Raw genomic sequence first — 19,720 nt, forward strand, 5'->3', positions numbered from 1 at the left:
TTGTGCTCTCAATTTGCATGAAATCTGTTAACCCACCTGTGTGTTAACCACACAAGATTGAGAAAAAAAACATCTTTGGTATTGATATTACCAATGGTGTTAAGATGAAGATGTTCACCACAAAAAAACTGCTTTTGCTTAAGCAAGAAGATACATTGAGTAATGGCTTTAGACAGGTACTATCACCAACTGAAGATGACTTCATCCTGTTCCTCCCTTCAAAACATCACATAAGTTTAACAGAAAACCCACATTAATCTTCACACTTTTCTTACCAAAAGATCACCATTTTTTAAAATCTCATAGACTTATCTCAAGAAAATGATTTTCATATGAATCAATCAAAGATCATTTCATAATAAAATATCCATGCTTGATTTATTTTCAAAAAAAACAAAGTAAAATGTTGAAATTAATTTACTGATTTACAAAAATACAATGTTGCTACTCATTAAGACCTGATTGTAGCAGTTAAACTATATATTTACATACATGATTGCATTAGATAGATGTTACAAAGGTATGCAGTAAACCAAGCTAAAAGTTAATTCTTGATGATCATGTAAGATAAAGATTCAACATTGCTTCAATATTCTACTACTTATATTTCAACTTTTTCAACAGAAAGAAGAACCAATGTCCTTGATAATTATTATACGGTGAAAACCAGTTACTGTTGTTTTTAAAAAAATTAACACATATTTTTATCATATATCACCTTAGTTTTATCTTTTTTGAACCAATTCATAAATTTAGAATGAACATCTTGATTCAATGGTGAATCTGATCCAGTGTAAATCTAAAAAAAGCAAAAGTTCCAGTTTTCACAATCAAAAAAAGAATAATCAATGATGATTTTGAATGATCAAAACAAGATAAACTTACAAATAAATCATAAACCAAACTCCCAAACAAACCACCACCACAAGTAGCAATCCCTACAAAAGAATCCCAAAAAGAAACCAAAATTAGAAATACCAAAAAGTAGAAATAAAGGAAATCATAAGACAAACAAGGAGTCCAAATCCAATAAAAGTGTTTAAAACTCCAAACTTCAGTTCCATAACCAAAACAACTAGCCATGATTCTAGGACCAAAATCTCTTGCAGGATTCATTGCATAGGCAGTTTGAGATCCAAGACATGCTCCAAGTCCTACAATTACCCATAAGAGAATAAACCTTGGGAAAATGTATAAAAACATCATCTGACTACTTATTTACATTCTGTTGTAAGACGGTTGATCTTTTTTGAGAATTTCACTTACGGATTCATTCCATCTGGTGATGGAGAATGTTTTCTATCATTTATAGCTAGAATCACAAGTAAAAGAATAGCTGTGTTTAAGAATTCTTGGAAAAAGCAATTCACATCTAGAAAAAAGGAAACAAAAAGGTAAAGATTGATTTGATTGGTGTACCGAGAAATTTAAGAAGAGATTTGTTAAAACTCACCTGACATGTACTCTGCAGGTGAAGTGAAGAAAAGAGCACCAGTTGATCTAGGACCTGTGAGTGTTCTTAAAGATTTCGCACCTTCGTAGAGGTTCAAGGCTTCGGAGTATCTGCGTAACCGATCTCAATTCACGGGAAAGAGCTTGGAGAATGTACACTTCTTCTACTCACATTGCTTGTACTAATGTTGCACCCAGCCAAGCACCCAATACTTGAGCGACCCAATAAGGTAAAACCTTTTTCCACGAGCTTGAATCAAAATCAACGAATTAGATTAGATTCAAGATCCTCGTGGTTTTCTTGACTGATTTAACGTACAAGCCTCTGAAACTAGCCATAGATAGGGTAACAGCGGGATTTAAATGACCATTTGAGGCGCGTCCAGCCACGTAGACCTGTGATGAACAAGGTGATAAGATCTTTGAGAGTTAAACAATCTCGAATTGAATATCACTCACTCCAATCATCACTCCGATTCCCCATCCAAAGGAGATACTCAGGTAATCGCCTTTGTCGGTGCCAGAGACAGCTCTACTGGAGTTCAAGGTGACCTCTTATAGAGTTTCGAGGAATCAGAATGTCAAAATTTCCACGTACTTTAGATAGCGTTGATGACTGGGGTGATTGAATAGGATTCTTGAAAGCTTACGGTTATTGACCCCATCTGAAACCCCCGAGAAAATGTTTCAACATCATGGCTTGAACTTCAACAAAAGAGGGAATTGATTTTTAACGTACTTCCGAATAAAATTAATATGCAAGTGCCTGTTTTTTAAGAAAACAAAAGTTAACTGTGAGAAATTTTATTGATTTTTAGAGAGCACGCGAAAGGTTTGAAATTTTACCTAGGAACTCAGCGGCAAATTCTCGCGTTGCCAATTTGAAACTGGGATATATGCGTCCAAGAAAATGATTCAAGATCAAAACATTCATCATGAATCTCAAATGAAATCCTAACTTACTTTTGATAAGAATTTCTTGGTACTGATCTCAGTGGTTCTGGTCCTGGTGAGTTTGATTGAAGTGTAACTGAATCCGTGATTGGAGATGAAGGATTTACGTATTCGATTTGTTCAACTGATCCATTTTTGGTGGGTACAAGTTGAATAGAATGAGATTTATTTAAATCTTTAATCTCGAAATCGGTATTTTCTGGTGATTTAAACTTTTCTTCATCGTCCGAGTCGCTTACGGTCTTCTTGATCATTTTTTGAGATTCTAAGCATAACTTTTGAAGCATTTCTGGGGTTGCAATAATGTACTTTGGTGAAGAGGTTGAATCTGGTATATTTGGGTGATTCGTATCATGGAAATTATGATGACGATATTTATCTCGAATGGAAGCTAAGGATTTACATCGTGGAAAACTTGTTAAAGGGATCGGAAGATGTTTTGACCATTTCCTCTGATCACTATTTTTTGAAGCTTCGTGCTTTTGACTGAAAGAATGGTGTAAATCATGACCGATATCTTGATCAACACCGAAAGCTCTACCTAAAGAATAAGCTGGAGTTTCAGCTTCGATTAAGCTTGGTGTACGTGGATGTGAACTAAGATAAGGTGTTATATCATCGGCATTAGGCGAGATTGATCTAGAAACAACATATTTAGTTCCAGTATCTGTTATCCAATCATCAGGATTCTTAGAGAACTCTGAATTCAAAGTATCAATTTGACATGGAGTCGATGGTTTTTGAGTATGATCCCAAACTTCAAAAAAGATTGAATTTTAGTTTTTGAATCTTTCTTGTCAAGAATATATCAACTCAATAACTCACACTTGTTTGAAGACATCTGCGGAAGGATTGTGTGTTTGTTTAATGACAATGTCGATGAAGTCCTTTTAATAATGAGGATAACAAGTCTAGTAAACTGCCAGGTAAAGAGGTGAAGCGGTGAACTGATTTATGGTCAACAGATATTGGATTATATAAGAATCCAACAATTAAACTCATTTGACTCTGAATCTTCATTTAACTGACTAAGATCATCATATGAAGACTTTGATTGATTGATTGATTGATGAATTCCGCGGAGTAAGAAGACAGTCTACGATGAGAGCTGAATCTATGAATCAAACCGACACATCACAATGGAGCTCACCGAATGGGCTCTAAGATCATGCCGGAGTTAATCAAAAAGAATTCTTCATATAACCCGAGATTCATGACAGGTTTAAGGAGCCGGTGGATTGGCAGATGTTCTGATCTTCTATGATTTGATTCGAATTGCTTTGGATTCACTTCATTAGATCTTCTAACTCGTAGACCCTCTGTCTTTGATTGAATCGAACAAGTCAAAAGGAATGCAAGTAGGTTTTTAGGTCCTGATCCGGATGAATCAGTAGAAGAGGTTTCGATTACTGGTAAACAACAGGTCAACGAAAACCCTACAATCCAGCGATGGTGAGGAATCGAATAATGGGAAGATGATGAGGATTGATCAGAGAAGAATCGATTGAAGTTGGTCTTGTTGCGCATACAATACGAGGGAACAGGAGGAAACCCACGACTCGAGGGCGCTTAAAATGCTTCAAAGTCAACTCACACGTCAATGAGGTGACAGAAGTCACTCAGATTCTAAATATGTCTCTGAGAGTCGAAGTGATCACTGCCTCGAGTGAGCTCGAGTGGCAGCACTTTCCTCGCCGTGTTCTCAACTTCTCCCTCTCACAACTTATCAGTCTCCTCCAGACCTTACATCTTGAAATATCCCATCAAACCTGTCTCATTCCTCAACGATCAAGAATTTGCTATGCTTTTCTTCAAAATCGTCATTGCTGCTGTTCTAGCAGGTCAGTGAATTCATGGACCATACCTCCATTTGTACTCCATCGTACTCAATCCTCTATCTATTCTTACAGCCACAATCTCCACCAGCCCGGTCCAAGATGACCAACCGTAAGCAAAGCTTTAACATATTTCTCTGAACTGCTCTCAGAAACTTGACCTAATGCATGACTTGCTTGATTTCAGTGTCACTCGTGAAGTCCTACAACGTCGATTTGTAGAATTCACTCCCATCATCAAACAGAGATTGTAAGTGAATGTTATGAGCATCAACTCTCATTACTCTACTCTCCTACATCATTTGACTGATTGATATGAAACCTGTCTACACAAAACCAATCTCGCTAACTCAAGACACCTCAAAACTCGTGACTCTGCTCCTGGACCTTCTCCTGGACCTGATGACCCCCCAACCTGCCACCCATGTGATGACAGCCCCGGTTGTTGTTGATCTGGCTAATGTCAATGCAATCGATGTATGTGACAAGTTCAGGAGGGCTGTAGGTGAACGTAAACGCAGACCTTATTATGACATCCAAGGACTTCTTTCCTTCAGAAGACCCTCCTACACATCCTCCTGACCAAAGTTGCAACTCAGCTTGCTTTCTTCATAGCCATCATCATACCAATTTGTTTTTTTGTACGCCCGCTGATTTGTAAAACCAAGTGATTCTATGACAACCTTGTCCCAACTTTAGTAGTTTCTCTTTAAAAGTTTCACTACTCTGATTGTTCTGAATCGATGGAAATTGGCAATATCAAATGTATTTAATAGTCTTCCTATGCGCAATCTCGTTTTATCAAGGTATCAGTCCACCTTAAGTTTGTCAAACAGTCGATCTGATAATCTGATTGAGGCCATGTTCCCATTGAATACATAAGACTTTGCTTGCCTGATTTTGCTCGTCAATTTCCCTCCTTCATGCCCCGAGAAGCCAAAGGCACGACGTTTCCCGGGAGTTCCACGGAACTTGGGATACGCGGATAAAAGCGTAAGAAATTAGAGACCCGGTACCGGCTCTTTGAAGTTAGGAGAAAAAACTTTCTCTCAGGGAAATTGTTTTCCCCAAATTGTTTTCCCCAACGAATTTCTCACTCATCCGCGAATCACAAGTTCAAAGAAGACAACAATTCTCGAAGAAATTTTTCTGTCCTCCCACCCACCCCGGCACCCTCCTCGCGGAGAACCTACCCCGTCGGCTAGTCTACAGCCCAAAAGGCCCCCCCCAAACACGTTGAGAGACTGAAAAGTCTAACAACAAAGAAAGACTAACTGTGCAAAGTAGGAGATCTGTGAAGGAGAGTAGAGAAAATGAAAGAAACTAAAACTAGCTAAAAGCACGTCCCAAAGAAGTAGTGGATCACTGTCACATCCAAAAGACTCTAAAAATGACAAACCGAAAGCAAATTTGAAGTCATTGGGTTTATTGCAAGGATATTTAACACTATTTGGCGCCCGGTTTAAAAAACCCGAAGCCCGGTTATTTTTCGGGCTTTATCCGTATATTCCCGGCAAACCCGGACCCGACAGTGCCAAATTTCGCCGCAGCCGCAGCGTATACCGGGCGGAAAGTCAGCTTACCGCCCGGTTATTACAAACCGGGCTGCCGCTTATTTCAAACCGGGCTTTGGCGTCCACAATCCGGGCTGTACGAATCAGCTGACCTCATCCGATCGGCCCAAACCGGGCTGTAGCATCCATATTCGCTCATTCACCCTCACCTCACCCTCACCTTCACCCCCTCCCTCCCTTGCACGCCAACTAAGTACAAAGTACACTTTGTAGTCACTTCACAGTCACAGTAGTCAACAACTCAACAACGCAAAACCACCCTACTTACTAATTATCGCTAATCGCTAATCCACTACAACCACAACCTCACCCCAACGTCTGGTCTGGCACATCGTAGTAGCCTTACTCCGGCGGTACACTTGATGATGGACTCGCAACACCAACACCCTCGCTCCCAAGCAAGACACTCCTCTCGAAGTCAAGCAGAACACTTCCCAAACCCACAGAGGACAATCTCGCACCACCCCATACAGCCCAATACGCCTCATCCCTGGCTTTGTTGCCTCTGGCTTCACTGGTGTTTCTCGATGGACGCATTACCTGGCTCTCACTTCCCAAAGGGGACAACACTATTGCACTATCCTATACAGCTGAAGACGCCTCATCCCAAGATGGTAAGCCGTCTCTCTTTTCTTTCCTTACCTTGAAAGGAACCAGTGCTGACCAAAACCGTTCCCTCTATGCACAGTCCTTCGTCTTTTGGCCAATCGTCTGTCTTACATCTGGATATCTCATCATCACTACGTGGCATATCGATCATCATCTTATCTTCTTCTTCTCAGGATTCTCAATGGCCAATCTTCCCATCGGTACAACTTCGGGTTCTTCGGGTTCAGTTTTGAATCCAGCCACTGCCCACGCTTCCGCTTCCCCAGCTTCCATACCTTTACCACCGAACAACCCATACAATCCGTACTTTCATCCAGCTTATATGTATCCCACTCCTCACTACTGGCCCACTCCTTTTGCTTACCAATCTAACCCAACTACCGAACAAGGGTTCACACGACCTCAACCATCATTCCAATGGCCAAATCCTGCTTATATGTCTTCTCAGCCACCACCTAATTTGCCTCTGTATCCTTATCATCCAATGACAAATGGTTATCCTCCGCCACCACCTCCTCAAGTTCCACTCACCCCTTACTTGACTCAAACTGTAGAACCGTGGCCTAGCCCGTTAGCCACCAGTCCAAAATCGTCTATGTCACATGTGGTGTTCAAGACTATCAGTCCAAAAACATCCACTTCGAACCCACGCAAGGCCCCGCTCAGTCCAAAGTCAGCTAATTCGAACACGTCAAACCTACGACCCTCTTCTGCAGTGGTTCTCAATCTTCCTCGTAAACCCACTCCAAGCAGTCATACACTCAGCGATGCAGCAGACAACACAACTGCCGGCCCAATTACACACGCTCATGCCACACCCAATAGCTTGGAAGACTTAGCGGACAAAGAAGATGATTTACTGGATCTTCAAGCGGAGCGAGATGATGATTGGCCGCCAATTGGTATGTGTATCTTGCAATACTCGCATGGTATTTACCCTTGTATCCGTTTGACAACCAATTGCAAATTAACATCCTTTGTTTCTAATTTGATAACTTAGATGCCAAACCCGTACGCCTCATGAAGTCTCCTGTTTTTGGCAAACAGTTTTTGGCAAACAGTTTGTAGCAATGGTCAGCGGAATCATGTATCTGAATGCTGTTGCTTGACACCAAGGATATGGAATAGCAATCAAGAGTCACAAGACTGAAAAACATCACAAAGTCAGGATCTACTTCAGGTGCTCCCTTGGTCGGCATGTCGGATCAGTGGCCACGGTTTGAACTAGCTCTACGAAGATGACCAGATGTCCATATGAGGTTTTGCTCAACTACCTGTCCAGGCTGGATCGATGGGTTGTGAAGAAAGACTTGACAGTCCCGGCAAAGCACCAACACAACCACCCTCCATTTGAACAACCGAACCATCTATCAAAAAACCGAAGGTTTTCAGAAGATACCCTACGCCAGATCAGCCGCCTATCTTCAGCTGGATGCACCGCTGGCCAGATCTGAGGACTCATTAACTTTGCTCCTGGCTCGGAGCCACTGGTGAGAGACATACGGAATGCACTTTATCGCCAACAAGACGCGTGGTTATGTGGCCGCACTCCCATTCAAGGTTTGTTTGACCTGATAACTGAGCAGAAGTGGGCCTTTTGCACCACCACCTCCCCGGAAGGACACCTTCAGTCACTTTTCTTCGCTAGCCCTGAAGGAATCGAATTAGCCCGCCGGTTTCCCACCGTAATAGGAGTTGATTGTACTTACAAGACCAACCGCTTTAATCTGCCTCTGCTTCACGTCGTTGGAACAACCAATACTCACCGCACCTTTACCATCACCCTATGTTTTATGCACAGCAAAACAGAAGAGCAATACATTTGGGCCATGGAACAATTGAAATCGGTTGTATTCAACGTTCAAGATCATTAAGCCCCTCCTCAATCTCACGAAGATCCTCATGATCACGATGTACACCACGAACCCCCCCAAACGGGGTTTTCACTGGTGACACTGCGCAGTGAAAAAACCGCCAACATTTGCAGGCATGATTCGTGAAAATCTCGGGGTCGTACAACCGGAGTTAACACTGTGCTATTTACACCAGTGGGAACTTCACCATAAACCGGTGAAAACCCAGTGAGGTCCCTCTCTTTAGTGGCACATAATGTGCCGCATAGCAGACAGCGTTTTTTGAAACTCTGTTCTAGGTTCACATCAACAGTGGCACAATTCAATGAACACATCCTAATAAGCGCTTAGCACTTTTATTATCAAAATACAAAATAAACAATAACAAAAAAAATACATAAAAATACATAAAAATGTATATATAAAATAACAAAACCAATACAATGATATAGACAAAAATATCAACTTGAGCCTTCAAGGCAGGACTTACAAACTCACAATTGATCAAAAAAAATGATCAAGAAAGTAGTCTATAAGATAAGACAAAGAAAACCATCTACATCAATCACCTCAGTACTTACTCTTCATCTTCTTCTTCTTCTACCTCTTCTTCATCTTCTTCATCTTCTTCATCATCTACCTCTTCTTCCTCATCTACCTCTTCTTCCTCATCTTCTTCCTCATCATCTACCTCTTCTTCCTCATCTTCTTCCTCATCTTGTCCATTCGCCACCTCTGCTCCTAATTCCTCTGCCTCGTATAGTTCTTCATCAGGTCCTGCTGCCTCGTCTCCAAAGGAATCATCAAGGCCTGCTATAGTATCTTGAATCTCTTGCTCTGTAGGTAATGTAAACTTGGTCATTGCTTTCAATTCTTCGAATGTCCTCTTTCCGTTCATAAATAGGTCAGTTTGTAAGACCAGCACATAGAATCTGATTACAAGATTAAGTCAGTTGCGATTAATGCAAGGAATATAGAAACAAAGAGAAACAAGCCTACGCATAACGATACCTTGAGGATTCACTGCGCAAGTGCTCCAGAGTCTGGTCCACCACGTTCCACAAAGTCTTGGTCTTGTATGTCGGACAGTTTAACCCCCAATGTATGAATTGTATCCTCTGGATGTCATTGAATCCAGCAAGTCAGTGAGATTGATTGTACAACGAGATGAAAAAAGGAAACTACATACTATCCATGCATGGCGACCAACTTGAAGATGCCCAATGTCGGACATGATCTTTTTTGGAGAGATTACACTGCCTCCAACATAACCATGCTCTTTTTGCTAGAGCTAATTCAAACTTGGTTAGAATGAAAAAGGCAAAAGAGTGAGTTCAACGGAGACTCACCTTAACCATAATCTCATAGATGCTCGGTACAGCGCCATCACCTGTAACAACAGATCGATCCGGAAGCCGAACATTGGTCAGGAGCTGCAATTTTGATTGAAGTGTTCAGCCCGTTAAAAGACAATAGTCAGCCCATTGAAAGATGAAAGACAAAGTATATTAATATAAAATATTACCGGGCCTGTATTGGCTTTCCGGACCTCCTTCAGCACTGTCTTGATGACCTGCGTGAAAAACTCGACCCTGCTGGGTTCGGATCCTTTCCATAGCGAGGTGGCAACATCTTTTTCTTCCACGCGGTGCGAGTTGACATTATCTCGGTCTGAATAAACCATTGCATCATTGTTAATATTTTAATCTCATGATAAAAGATTACAAGACTCACCATGACTCTTGCATACAGAGAGTGAGGGAGGAGCTCTTTGGTGCCTGTTTTGTCGTTGGTTGCTGTGTACGCCTGAATATCGCCTTTGAGAATGCACTTTGTGGCCCAGACGCGCAAACATTTCTGAACACAGGAAGAAGGGAGAATTACGTAATGATTTTCATGATGCAGAGTTGAATATTGAAACTACTTACTTTGAGCTCTTTGCTTTCTTTCCAACCGATAGCCCCAGATGAAATTTTGGCGAGCTCTGATTGGATTTCTGACAATTGACTCCTCATCTCCAAACGGAACACTTCGTTCTCTTGACGTTCAACCAGAACGTTTGCCATCATGGTCATGAACTGCTCCTCAGTAGATTCAACCTACAGCAGAAATTGATAGTCAGATTGATAATGGAAGAGAGTGATGAAGAGGATAATTATAGAAATGACACTGACATTGCAGAGTGTGCGACCAATGAAACGGTGCTCTGTGTCAAGGCCAACACGGGTGGCAACTCGATTGTAAGTACCCACTTTGGCGCGATTCATGTGTGTCGCTTGGCTCTCGGCAGTGATTTCGTTGGCATGGGTCCGAATGGCTTGGATAGCGAGGTCCGCGGCTGTCTGGCCTCCTGGTTCACTTTCAGAATCCCCGCCACCGTTATTACCTTCGTCTATTTTCAAAAATTGGGATCAGGATGGTGAAGGTAACATAAGACGGATGTAATGACTCACCTTCAACAATTCCACCACTGTTGTTATTACCTTGTTCTTCTTTGATGGGTCATTGTTGAAACAACTGGCTGAGTATATGAAACAAAAAAGAAGAAAATGAAGCAATCAGATAATGTGAAACGTACCAAAATTGTGGTCAGAGTGATTGAACAAATTCAAGTCATCTTGTCTGAATAGTTCAGTCTCGCTGGAAGGTAAAGAACTATCTATGCGAGTCGGAAGAATTGATTTGGTGGATTTTGGTTTTGGAGTTGGAAGAGCCGGAAGGTATGCTTTTGACTTCGAAGCTTGAGCTGGAAAAGCCGGAAGGTTTGCTTTTGACTTTGAAGCTTGAAATGGAAGAGCAGGAGCTTTTGCTTTTGACTTCGAAGCTTGAGCTGGAAGAGCCGGAAGGTATGCTTTTGACTTCGAAGCTTGAGCTGGAAGAGCAGGAGTTTTTGCTTTCGACTTTGAAGCTTGAGCTGGAAGAGCAGGAGTTTTCGATTTCGACTTTGAAGCTTGAGCTGGAAGAGCAGGAGTTTTCGATTTCGACTTTGAAGCTTGAGCTGGAAGAGCAGGAGTTTTCGATTTTGGAGCTGGGGCAGAACGTTCGCGTAAACTGCGTCGCTGGGCAGCTGCACCTTTGATCAAGATTTGTGATTGAGTTGAAGGCCTTGAATAAGGCTGAAAACGTGCTTGTTGTGACATTGTTGGGTTGGGCGTAAAGGGTTGGAAGATCGATGAAGAGTGAAGAAGACGGTTGAGATGTGGAGTTCCAAGTGGTAAATGTTTCAGTCTTCAATCGGACCTGTGAAAGTTTTGTGACAGGTCGTCTGAGGCCTGTGACAGATTATCAACTTTGAACTCAGATTTCTTGGTCTTGAGAGTCGATACTCAGAATGATTCAAAGCAGCAAAGGCAAAGGAAGTTGATGCAAAGCTTCATTTGTAAGTATTGGAAAGCTTCACATTTTGCGAAATGCAAAGCTTCATTTGTAAGTATTGGAAAGCTCCGCATTTTGCGAAATGCAAAGCTTCATTTAGGAATGGGAAGCTCCGCATCTCCGATTGAGTAATTTTAACCTCTCAATCATCTTGTATATAATCTCTAACTTAAACATCAAAGTATGAATTCAAATTTAAATGTACAATGTTTTACAGAGGCAGAAATGAAATTTAAACAGAGAATTGATCATTGGAGAAAGAAACGTGTGGATGAATAATAAATTACTATTATTCGTTGATACATTGATTTATTCAGAGTCCGATGACCCCTCATCCAGCAATTGATCTTGTGTTGAAAGAGTTTGATCTGCTGCACGGCCTTTGCCTTTTCTCTTTTTGCTTGATGGACGTTCTTCTTGTTGTGCCAAGAATCGCTTCTTAAGGTTCTGAGACTGTTTATCCTTCTTGGCTTGTTTTTCTTTCAAAGACGCTTCCCAGTGCTGAATTCCTTCCGCAACTGCTAGTTTCCAATCAGCCGGACGGACTGGCAGGAAAGTAAGATGAGCCCATTCACGATGCAACTCTGCCAAATAAAATGAAGCAGAGTTGAGTACAAAGAACCTTGTGTCTTTATGAACCACCATAGGTTCTCGGCTGTTTGAGATACGTCTCTCAATCAATACTTGATGGGTTTTTTCGACTGTACATCCACTTTTGTGGCAGTTGTGTTGGATGTTAAGGACACCCTCAATGTCCTTTGAGAAAACAATGTCAGTAAAAAAACCACGCTGCCTAATGTGATGGAAAAAGAAGGTGTACTCACTGCAGGGCTGACCCACACACACTGAGTGGTTTCTTCTATTTCGCGCATGCCATAGAACACACTCGCGTCGGCTAATTTACACTTGGATAATTCAAATCTGCACTGTTGAGGACCTGAACCACTCAAACCCCACACTTTCCTGATCCTGCCTATGAATTTTTTGGTGCGAAGAGTTACCTGGAAAAAATAACAATCAATCAGTAATTGATGATACGAAGTTCAGTACAGTACAACATACCGATAAAAAGTCGCCATCCTTCACAGTTTGTTCATCTTGGAAAGTGAAACTTTCTAATGACTTCCACGACTTGGAAGTGTAAGCGTCCCTAATTGATTTTGGAATGTGGCTTTCGGGTCTGGGTGGCTGTGTATTACAGATTTCTAACATAGAAACAAAAAATGTCAGAGGGTTTTGAGAAATGATAAACCAATTTGACTCACTTCCTCTCCGTGCCTCGCCTGGTTTATTCCATTGGGAATTGTAGCCCAATGCCTTCTGGAACAAGCGATTGTTTTTGAATATATTGAATACATTTGAGCTTGCTCGTATGTATGTCTTCTGCTTGGCATCATAGTTGCACGAAGAAGCTGAAATAGATCTTATAAGCCGGTGGTTATTCATCGAATTCGCAATATCTTTACCGGGGCTCAAGTGATTTGAATGAATCAAAGAGTTTCGCGTGTTGCCATTGTAACTTTCAAAGCTTTCGGTGGCAAAGAGACATGCCGGTCCAAATCTTTCAATTGCGTTGCAGAGGTGGGTGAGCATATGAAATTTTGGTTTATTAAACCATTGGGCTGAAAGTCGTACAATTGCTCGAAGGAATCTTTGCACGTGAAGGCTAACTTGAATTATGTACTGGTCCATGTCAGTGATTTTGGTCTGAAATAGGTAAGGAGAAAGGTAAGACAGAGCCTTCCAAGCGGCCCGTTCCTGATCCGGTATGGCACATTCAAAGAAAATGAATGGTGCTGATTGAAGAACCGTACGAAAATCCTTTCCAGTTAAGCTGAGAAAGTGATTGATCATTGTTTTAGGTTGAATCGCTGGAATCTTCAAGCCTGTCATCTTGAATGATCTCCACCAACCCCATATTCCTTCTTTTTCAATTGCCGACGAGCTTTGCATTCGGTGTCTGAGGAGATATTTTACTATTCCCAATAGCATAACATGAAGAACTTCGACAGGAGTGTCTTGATGGCCGTCGAAACCTGCTCCATACCAACACAACAAAGTCAGTGCCATTTTTAAAAAAGTGAAGTTGAGCAGAAAATCAAAGATGATCGCCTTCACTCACCTTTTAACCGCAGAAAAGGATTGTAAAGGCGTTGTCCAAACTGATCATTGATCTCACGGCACAGCTGGGCAACATCGTCTTTTGAAAGTAACAGATTTCAATGGAAATCTTGGACCTTCTTGACAAATGGCGTGCTGAGAGTGTCTTTCACACCTACTTCGGCCGATCGAGTGTCAAATGACCCAATTGTTCCTGGGAGTTGCGCCAATTCCCAGAGCTCTTTGGTAAGACGTTTGGTTTCTGACCAGATTCGCGGAGGTAGAGACATCTGAAAAAGATGGAATGATCAAGTTATATCTTCCAAATATCTCTTCTCAACATCTACAAATTAAGATTCTTACTTTGTTTCCATTTTCATCAACTCCAATAAAATTGTTAATATATTGTTTTGATCTTTTTTCCAACATGCTATCGACTTTCAGATGACAAATCCGACATGGAGTGAGTGACACTGTGGGGTTCATCGTATTGCTGACCTCGGCGTGCATTGGAGAGTCACCTAGATGGCATAGCACTGAGGTCATGACTACAACGCAGCAACAGTTACGGAACTAGTTCCGTACCTGAGATACCGGTGCGGTAGCTGAAAGAAGGTACTGCGCAAAAGCAGTACCGGGTACCGTGTATGAACGCAGCTACAGTACTTGGTTCCGTGCATCAATGTTGCGCTCGCCTTACAGCTCCAATCCCAGTATCGTAGCTTTGTCACAGAGCAGGTACGGTATAGTACCGGTACCGCCATCAGCGAAGACGGTACGGCACTGTGCCGTACCAGAGCAGGTACTGCACAGTGCCGTGACTAGTACCTCGACTAGTACCTTGAGTTGTACCACATCAAGAAATATAATATCCACATTGTAACCAAGTAAAAAAAAAGTAGAGAAAGAAAACATATAGAGAGAATAGACAAGAAATTTGAGAAGAGAAAAACAAACATATATTACTATTACTGAGCTCATCCTCGTCTATTTCGAGCTTTTCCATCATTCTCAAGAGTGAGTTTCATGGCATCTGAAGCCTGTTGAAACTTCCCTTTGATCTCTACACCTTCTACCGCCCACATACGTCCGGAAACCAGCCTTTCGATCGGCCGAGGCAAGAGGGAGCTTCGGTCAGCAGTGCAAACATCCGCAGCCGATGAGAAGCATCTCTCTACTGGGCATGCTGATCCACTGATTGCTAAGTAATCGCGTGCCAGGTGGCTGACAATAGGAAACTTTCCTTCATTCACCTGCAAGAGGAAAAAGTCGCAAGTCAGTTGGTTGGACGATAAAAAGCAGATACAGTATAGAGGAGCCTTGATGTGAAACTGTTGATTGGATCGGGGTATGTATCGACGCAAGGAGTTGAGAATGATCGAAAAGGCTTCGTTATGGCCAGGTTGGGATGTTGGTGTGTGATCCTGGAAAGGACACCTGTCGCCCCCTTGCCGGATTAGATATATAATCTAGGTATTGTACAGAAATATAGGTACGGTACGGTACAGTAGCCGTGTTTGCGGGTACCGGTACTCTATAGTTCCGGTGCCTTGCTCAAAACGCCGGGACTGTACCTGGTACCGTACCTTATGCACAAAACTGACTCTTGGGCCTTCCAGTACTGTAGCCGACACCGGGTACGGTACTTATAGGTACGGCACTGGTCAACTCAGTGACGGTACTGCACGGTACCGGTACCAGTGCAGTCACTGTTGCTGCGTTGATGACTAGAACTTCTGAGTTTGTCCGATGATTGTAGGCCATGAAGCCATCTGTACTCAATTCACTGACGATATCAAACATAAAGCACAGTCAGATTTTTGTTCAAGGAAGCGGAAATTAAAAAATCACTTGAGTTGATCGACCAAAGGCTCAGCAAGCTCCAAAGCACCTGCTCTGTTCGTAGTTGTTAAGAAGTGACAGTTGTATTCTTGATTTGCAAACTTTGGAGGTAATCCAGCTAGAGTGAAATAAAAAGCAATGTGCTTGTTCCAACGCTTTGAGATATTCCCAGAGAGGTCGTCGCAATACAGAACCAGCGGTACATTTCGAATGAGCCTACCTTTAGCCTTTGTACGCCATGGATTTGTAAGAGGACTCTCGTTGAACCGTCCGCTGCCAAGATGCTCTGGAAAAAATCAGATGCTGCTCAGCTGGAATAAAAGTATAATGAACGTGTGCTTGATTGAACACTTACCATACATGATATTCCCACAGTGATCCTTAAGCAAGACGTCCGCACGTATCTTGATTGTTTGGAAAGGTCTACCAAACTCCTTGACATTGATAGAAGTCAAACTCAAGGAGTTGAAGGAAGAAGCAGACTCGTACTCCACGCGAATTCTGGGTTGATTTGGAACCCGTTGATAAGTGTGACTTGCAGGGGTACACTTTGCGAAGATCTCTGTGCCAGCTTGATAAAAAAACAGTGGTACAACAATCTTTTGGGATTGTAGCTGGACCGGTTCAAACAGGTAAAAGTGAATGTTGTTTGATTCGACCATCTGAACCCGTAAGTCGCCATCCGTCTCTCGCCACCTCTTAGACTGTGCCAAACAATTGACTTTACTTCGTTTGTCCGGTAGCTCAGGCATAAACTGGAGATTTTCCGAAACATAAGGGTTGGCGAGTTCCTATTCGAATAAGGAAGGTGAGATGTGTTGATAATGTGATGTATGCTATGATCTTTGAAATCAAAACTTGCTTACTTGACTCAAGATCTGTTTGACTTTCAGGCCAAAGCAAGGCTTGTCCAAAGGGCTCACAGTCTCACAGACATCGTAGCTGTAGCGTTGCTTGAGTTTCCGATGCAAGTTCTGAAGAGCCTTGTATCCCGGAAGCTTCACACCTAAGAGTCCAACAAAGGATCGAACTCGTTCGTATTGAAGTTGAGACATGGTTGTTCGTGTACTAGAGCCAAGAATCAGCAAGCCAACAAGTTGCTGATTGAGCGCAAATAAGATGGATTATGTTAATGAAACCAAAAAAGGAACAAAGAAAAAGGAACAACAAAGCAAACCTCCAAGCTTGAAAAGGGAGCCCAGGACTCGCTGTCCTCCTGTGTGAACCTTTCTCCATCGCCATCTGACATATCTGAGGGCAATTCCTCGTCGTTTGTTTCAGAATCATCCTCAATGGGTGGATCGTTGCTGCTGTTTGATAGGTCTGACAACGCCCGAACCAATCCAACACGATACAACTTTTCGGAGGGTTTCCATGTCGTATCGGCCAACCCATATATTCAGACCAATACCCGATACGATATGAGGACAAAAAAAAATCCAAAAATTCGGTCGGCCATATCGTGTCGCTGATCAAGCAATACGAGCCAATACCGTACTTAAAAATTGGTTGCAAGGCTTTTCAAGTAGGAAAAAGCCAAATCGCCTCCATCCTGTATCGCGTCGCCGATACCCGATATGAGAAAAGGGGACTTCTCATGTCGGGTTGGGTGAAGCAATATGGAGAAATCCGACTTTTGATGTCGGATTGGCGACACGATACCAATACGATACCGACTTTTGTGTCGGATTGGTTCGGGCGTTGGGTCTGATGGTAAATTGAAGATCTCAGAGTGATCTTTATTCCACAGATTGACAAGGATCTTTTGGCGCTCTTCAAAATCATCTAAGTCTGATTCTTCGTTGGGACTGGCTATGATGGGAGCAGGTGTCACAGGTTCTGGAGTGAAATTGTGTTGAGGTTCTGGTGTCACATCGTGTTGAGGGGGTGGTGAAAGAGTTTTATGTCGTTTACGAGCACGAGGTTTCCGACGTTTGCGAGCACGGTCGGCTGTCCATCTTCCAAAGTTGTTGATGTGATTTTGAAGTTCACAATGCCTTCGAATGGACGCCATTTGCATTGTCCTGCTTGTAGGACAAGCAAGACAAAAATAAAGAATTGAATCAAGTGGACCGGTGAGCACCTCGACAAAGCCTGGACGCGAGAGGAAGAGGACCTGAATAAGCTTGGAGGTGTCTTTGAACAAGCTTTGAAAATGTGCTAACATTCTGGTACGTCGGCGGGAAGGACCATTTTTGACTGAGATCGTTTTGGCAAGAAGGGGATTGACGAAAAGTGATGTGGTGATCAGATCAACTTCAAGGCTCAGCATTTCATCACTTGAAGCTCTGGTGCTGTAGGATGATTTTTTAAATTTTATTTTTCATTATCATTTATTTTTATTATGCTCATTGGCAGAATCTCATCCAGTTCATATCAAGGCTCAGCAAGCAAAAAACCAACTTGCACTCAATACTCAGGCTCACATGAAATAAAATTGGATTTCTCAATCCAGATATTTTATTCACATTCACTATATCTTTAAAAAGAAAAATGTCATCAAATTGAGCTCGCATATCTATGATCAAGTTTGATTTATTCATTTTCTCATTTTTTTTTTAATCATATAACATTACTCCAACTAAAACTAAATTACATAAAATGAATTTTATATTTACAAAACTAAAATCAAGATCAAAGATAGAGTAACATTTGAGGTTGAATGACTAAACAGAAGGTTTGATTTTGGGGTATAAACCTACAATGAACAAAGGATATGATATCAGCATAAGGTATTCATCAATTAAATACATAGAAAAACAATAAAGACTTACTTTTCAGATCAAGATGATCAAGGCTTGATGGTTCAAAATCGAAATTCAAACCTGAGAAGATCAATAAGAGCAGTTGATGATGTCAGTTTCAGTAGTTCATCAGAATAGAAGAAAAGATCTTACACATATAATGAAGAGTCAGAATCGAAATCTAAAATACAAGTAAAGATGAGATAGTTGAGAAAGAAAGAATAGATGATGTCAGAGAGGAAGGAAGTAATTCAAAAGAAGAAAATCGAAATTGAACTTACTTGAAAGATCCAAAATCGAAATTGGATGGATTGATCAATTTAAAACACAGTCCAGAAATCGAATCCTAAATGAATAAAACCAAGATGATGTTAATGAGATCTGAATGAGAAAGGGAGAGTGGAGAAGAGGAAAGTGGGGAAAGATTAAAAGAAAAACTTACCATGATGTGATCTGGGAAAGGAGGGGAAGATAACGAGTGCGATCGGAGGAAATCTTAAATAGATCGGTTGGGGCAAATGGTGCGAAAGCAGCGGTTGAAGAGGAGGCTGTGATTATAAAAGGAGGGGGTTTCTTGCGAAATCGAGGAGGAGGGATCCGATCATCCTATCAGATATGTTTTGATTTGATCATCGTGTTCGTGTGTGTGTTCTGTTTTGTGATCGAGTTCCAGTGATCAATTTAAAAGGTCTTGAAGAGTTTCTTTTTTCAATCTCGAGTGTCTTGTGTGTGTTATTAAGATCAGATAAAGTGTCTTGAAGAGTTTTATTGAGTTTAAATAAGGCTATTGAGAGTCTTGAGAGTGATCTATTGTGTTCTTGAAACTTGCTGAGTCCAGAGCGTTAGTGTTATTGATATTGAAGTCTTGATCGGTTGCTGAGCTGGTGTGAAGACGTTGGTCTTTATTTTTATTATTATTTTTTTTATTTTGTGTTATCTGTGTCACTGTTTGTGAAAGCTCAAACAACTCGGGGCCAACCCTGAGCACCGGTTCGAATCCCATCCTTTCAACAAATTCGCCAATTTTGAAAAATCCCTTTCTGGAAATTCGACTTCGTCAATTATTCGAAACAATTATAAATTGTTAAATTTGGGGTCCGAGTACCAAATTTCTGGAAAATCCCCGCCGCCGACAAAACCATCTCCCCCCTCTCCAATTGTAAAAGTACACTACGGACTCAAAATCCGAAAGTAGTGAAAAATCGAAATTTGCATAACTCCGGCTATAGACGTTGTGTAGGCGTGTACTGTACATCGCCAGACTCCGCCAGACCTTGCGCATCCATCTACGGGATAAACAAAGTTTGACGGGAAAAATTCGTGAAGATAGAAAATTGTTAGATTGCTCTGGTTCTTTTCGAACTGCAACAAAAGGTTGAGGG

At 41.7% G+C, this 19,720-nt stretch overlaps 4 protein-coding genes across 4 annotated transcripts; 2 read left to right on the forward strand and 2 right to left on the reverse strand.

Annotated features, from left to right (window-relative positions):
• Positions 1-395: 395 nt before the first annotated feature.
• Positions 396-3,247, reverse strand: MELLADRAFT_117123 (uncharacterized protein; the record flags this gene model as incomplete). The annotated part of the gene is made up of 13 exons (XM_007412387.1): positions 396-799; positions 886-938; positions 1,014-1,180; positions 1,267-1,372; positions 1,454-1,563; positions 1,625-1,702; positions 1,772-1,848; positions 1,912-2,006; positions 2,103-2,117; positions 2,192-2,218; positions 2,299-2,339; positions 2,416-3,163; positions 3,232-3,247. The coding sequence occupies 13 exons, from the start codon at positions 3,245-3,247 to the stop codon at positions 692-694; spliced, it is 1,641 nt and encodes a 546-aa protein (XP_007412449.1).
• Positions 3,248-4,207: 960 nt separating this feature from the next.
• Positions 4,208-4,693, forward strand: MELLADRAFT_89503 (uncharacterized protein; the record flags this gene model as incomplete). The annotated part of the gene is made up of 4 exons (XM_007412342.1): positions 4,208-4,247; positions 4,317-4,353; positions 4,429-4,491; positions 4,597-4,693. The coding sequence occupies 4 exons, from the start codon at positions 4,208-4,210 to the stop codon at positions 4,691-4,693; spliced, it is 237 nt and encodes a 78-aa protein (XP_007412404.1).
• Positions 4,694-6,605: 1,912 nt separating this feature from the next.
• MELLADRAFT_108590 (uncharacterized protein) lies at positions 6,606-7,162 on the forward strand (the record flags this gene model as incomplete). Its single annotated transcript, XM_007412343.1, has 2 exons — positions 6,606-7,096; positions 7,141-7,162. 2 exons carry the CDS (start codon positions 6,606-6,608, stop codon positions 7,160-7,162), a joined length of 513 nt encoding a protein of 170 aa, XP_007412405.1.
• A 1,601-nt stretch (positions 7,163-8,763) lies between these two features.
• On the reverse strand, positions 8,764-9,511 carry MELLADRAFT_89504 (uncharacterized protein; the record flags this gene model as incomplete). Its single annotated transcript, XM_007412386.1, has 4 exons — positions 8,764-8,770; positions 8,859-9,209; positions 9,277-9,395; positions 9,467-9,511. 4 exons carry the CDS (start codon positions 9,509-9,511, stop codon positions 8,764-8,766), a joined length of 522 nt encoding a protein of 173 aa, XP_007412448.1.
• Between the last annotated feature and the right edge of the window lie 10,209 nt (positions 9,512-19,720).

The sequence above is a fragment of the Melampsora larici-populina genome, assembly GCF_000204055.1.
Source record: "Melampsora larici-populina 98AG31 unplaced genomic scaffold MELLAscaffold_30, whole genome shotgun sequence".
Classification (NCBI taxonomy): domain Eukaryota; kingdom Fungi; phylum Basidiomycota; class Pucciniomycetes; order Pucciniales; family Melampsoraceae; genus Melampsora; species Melampsora laricis-populina.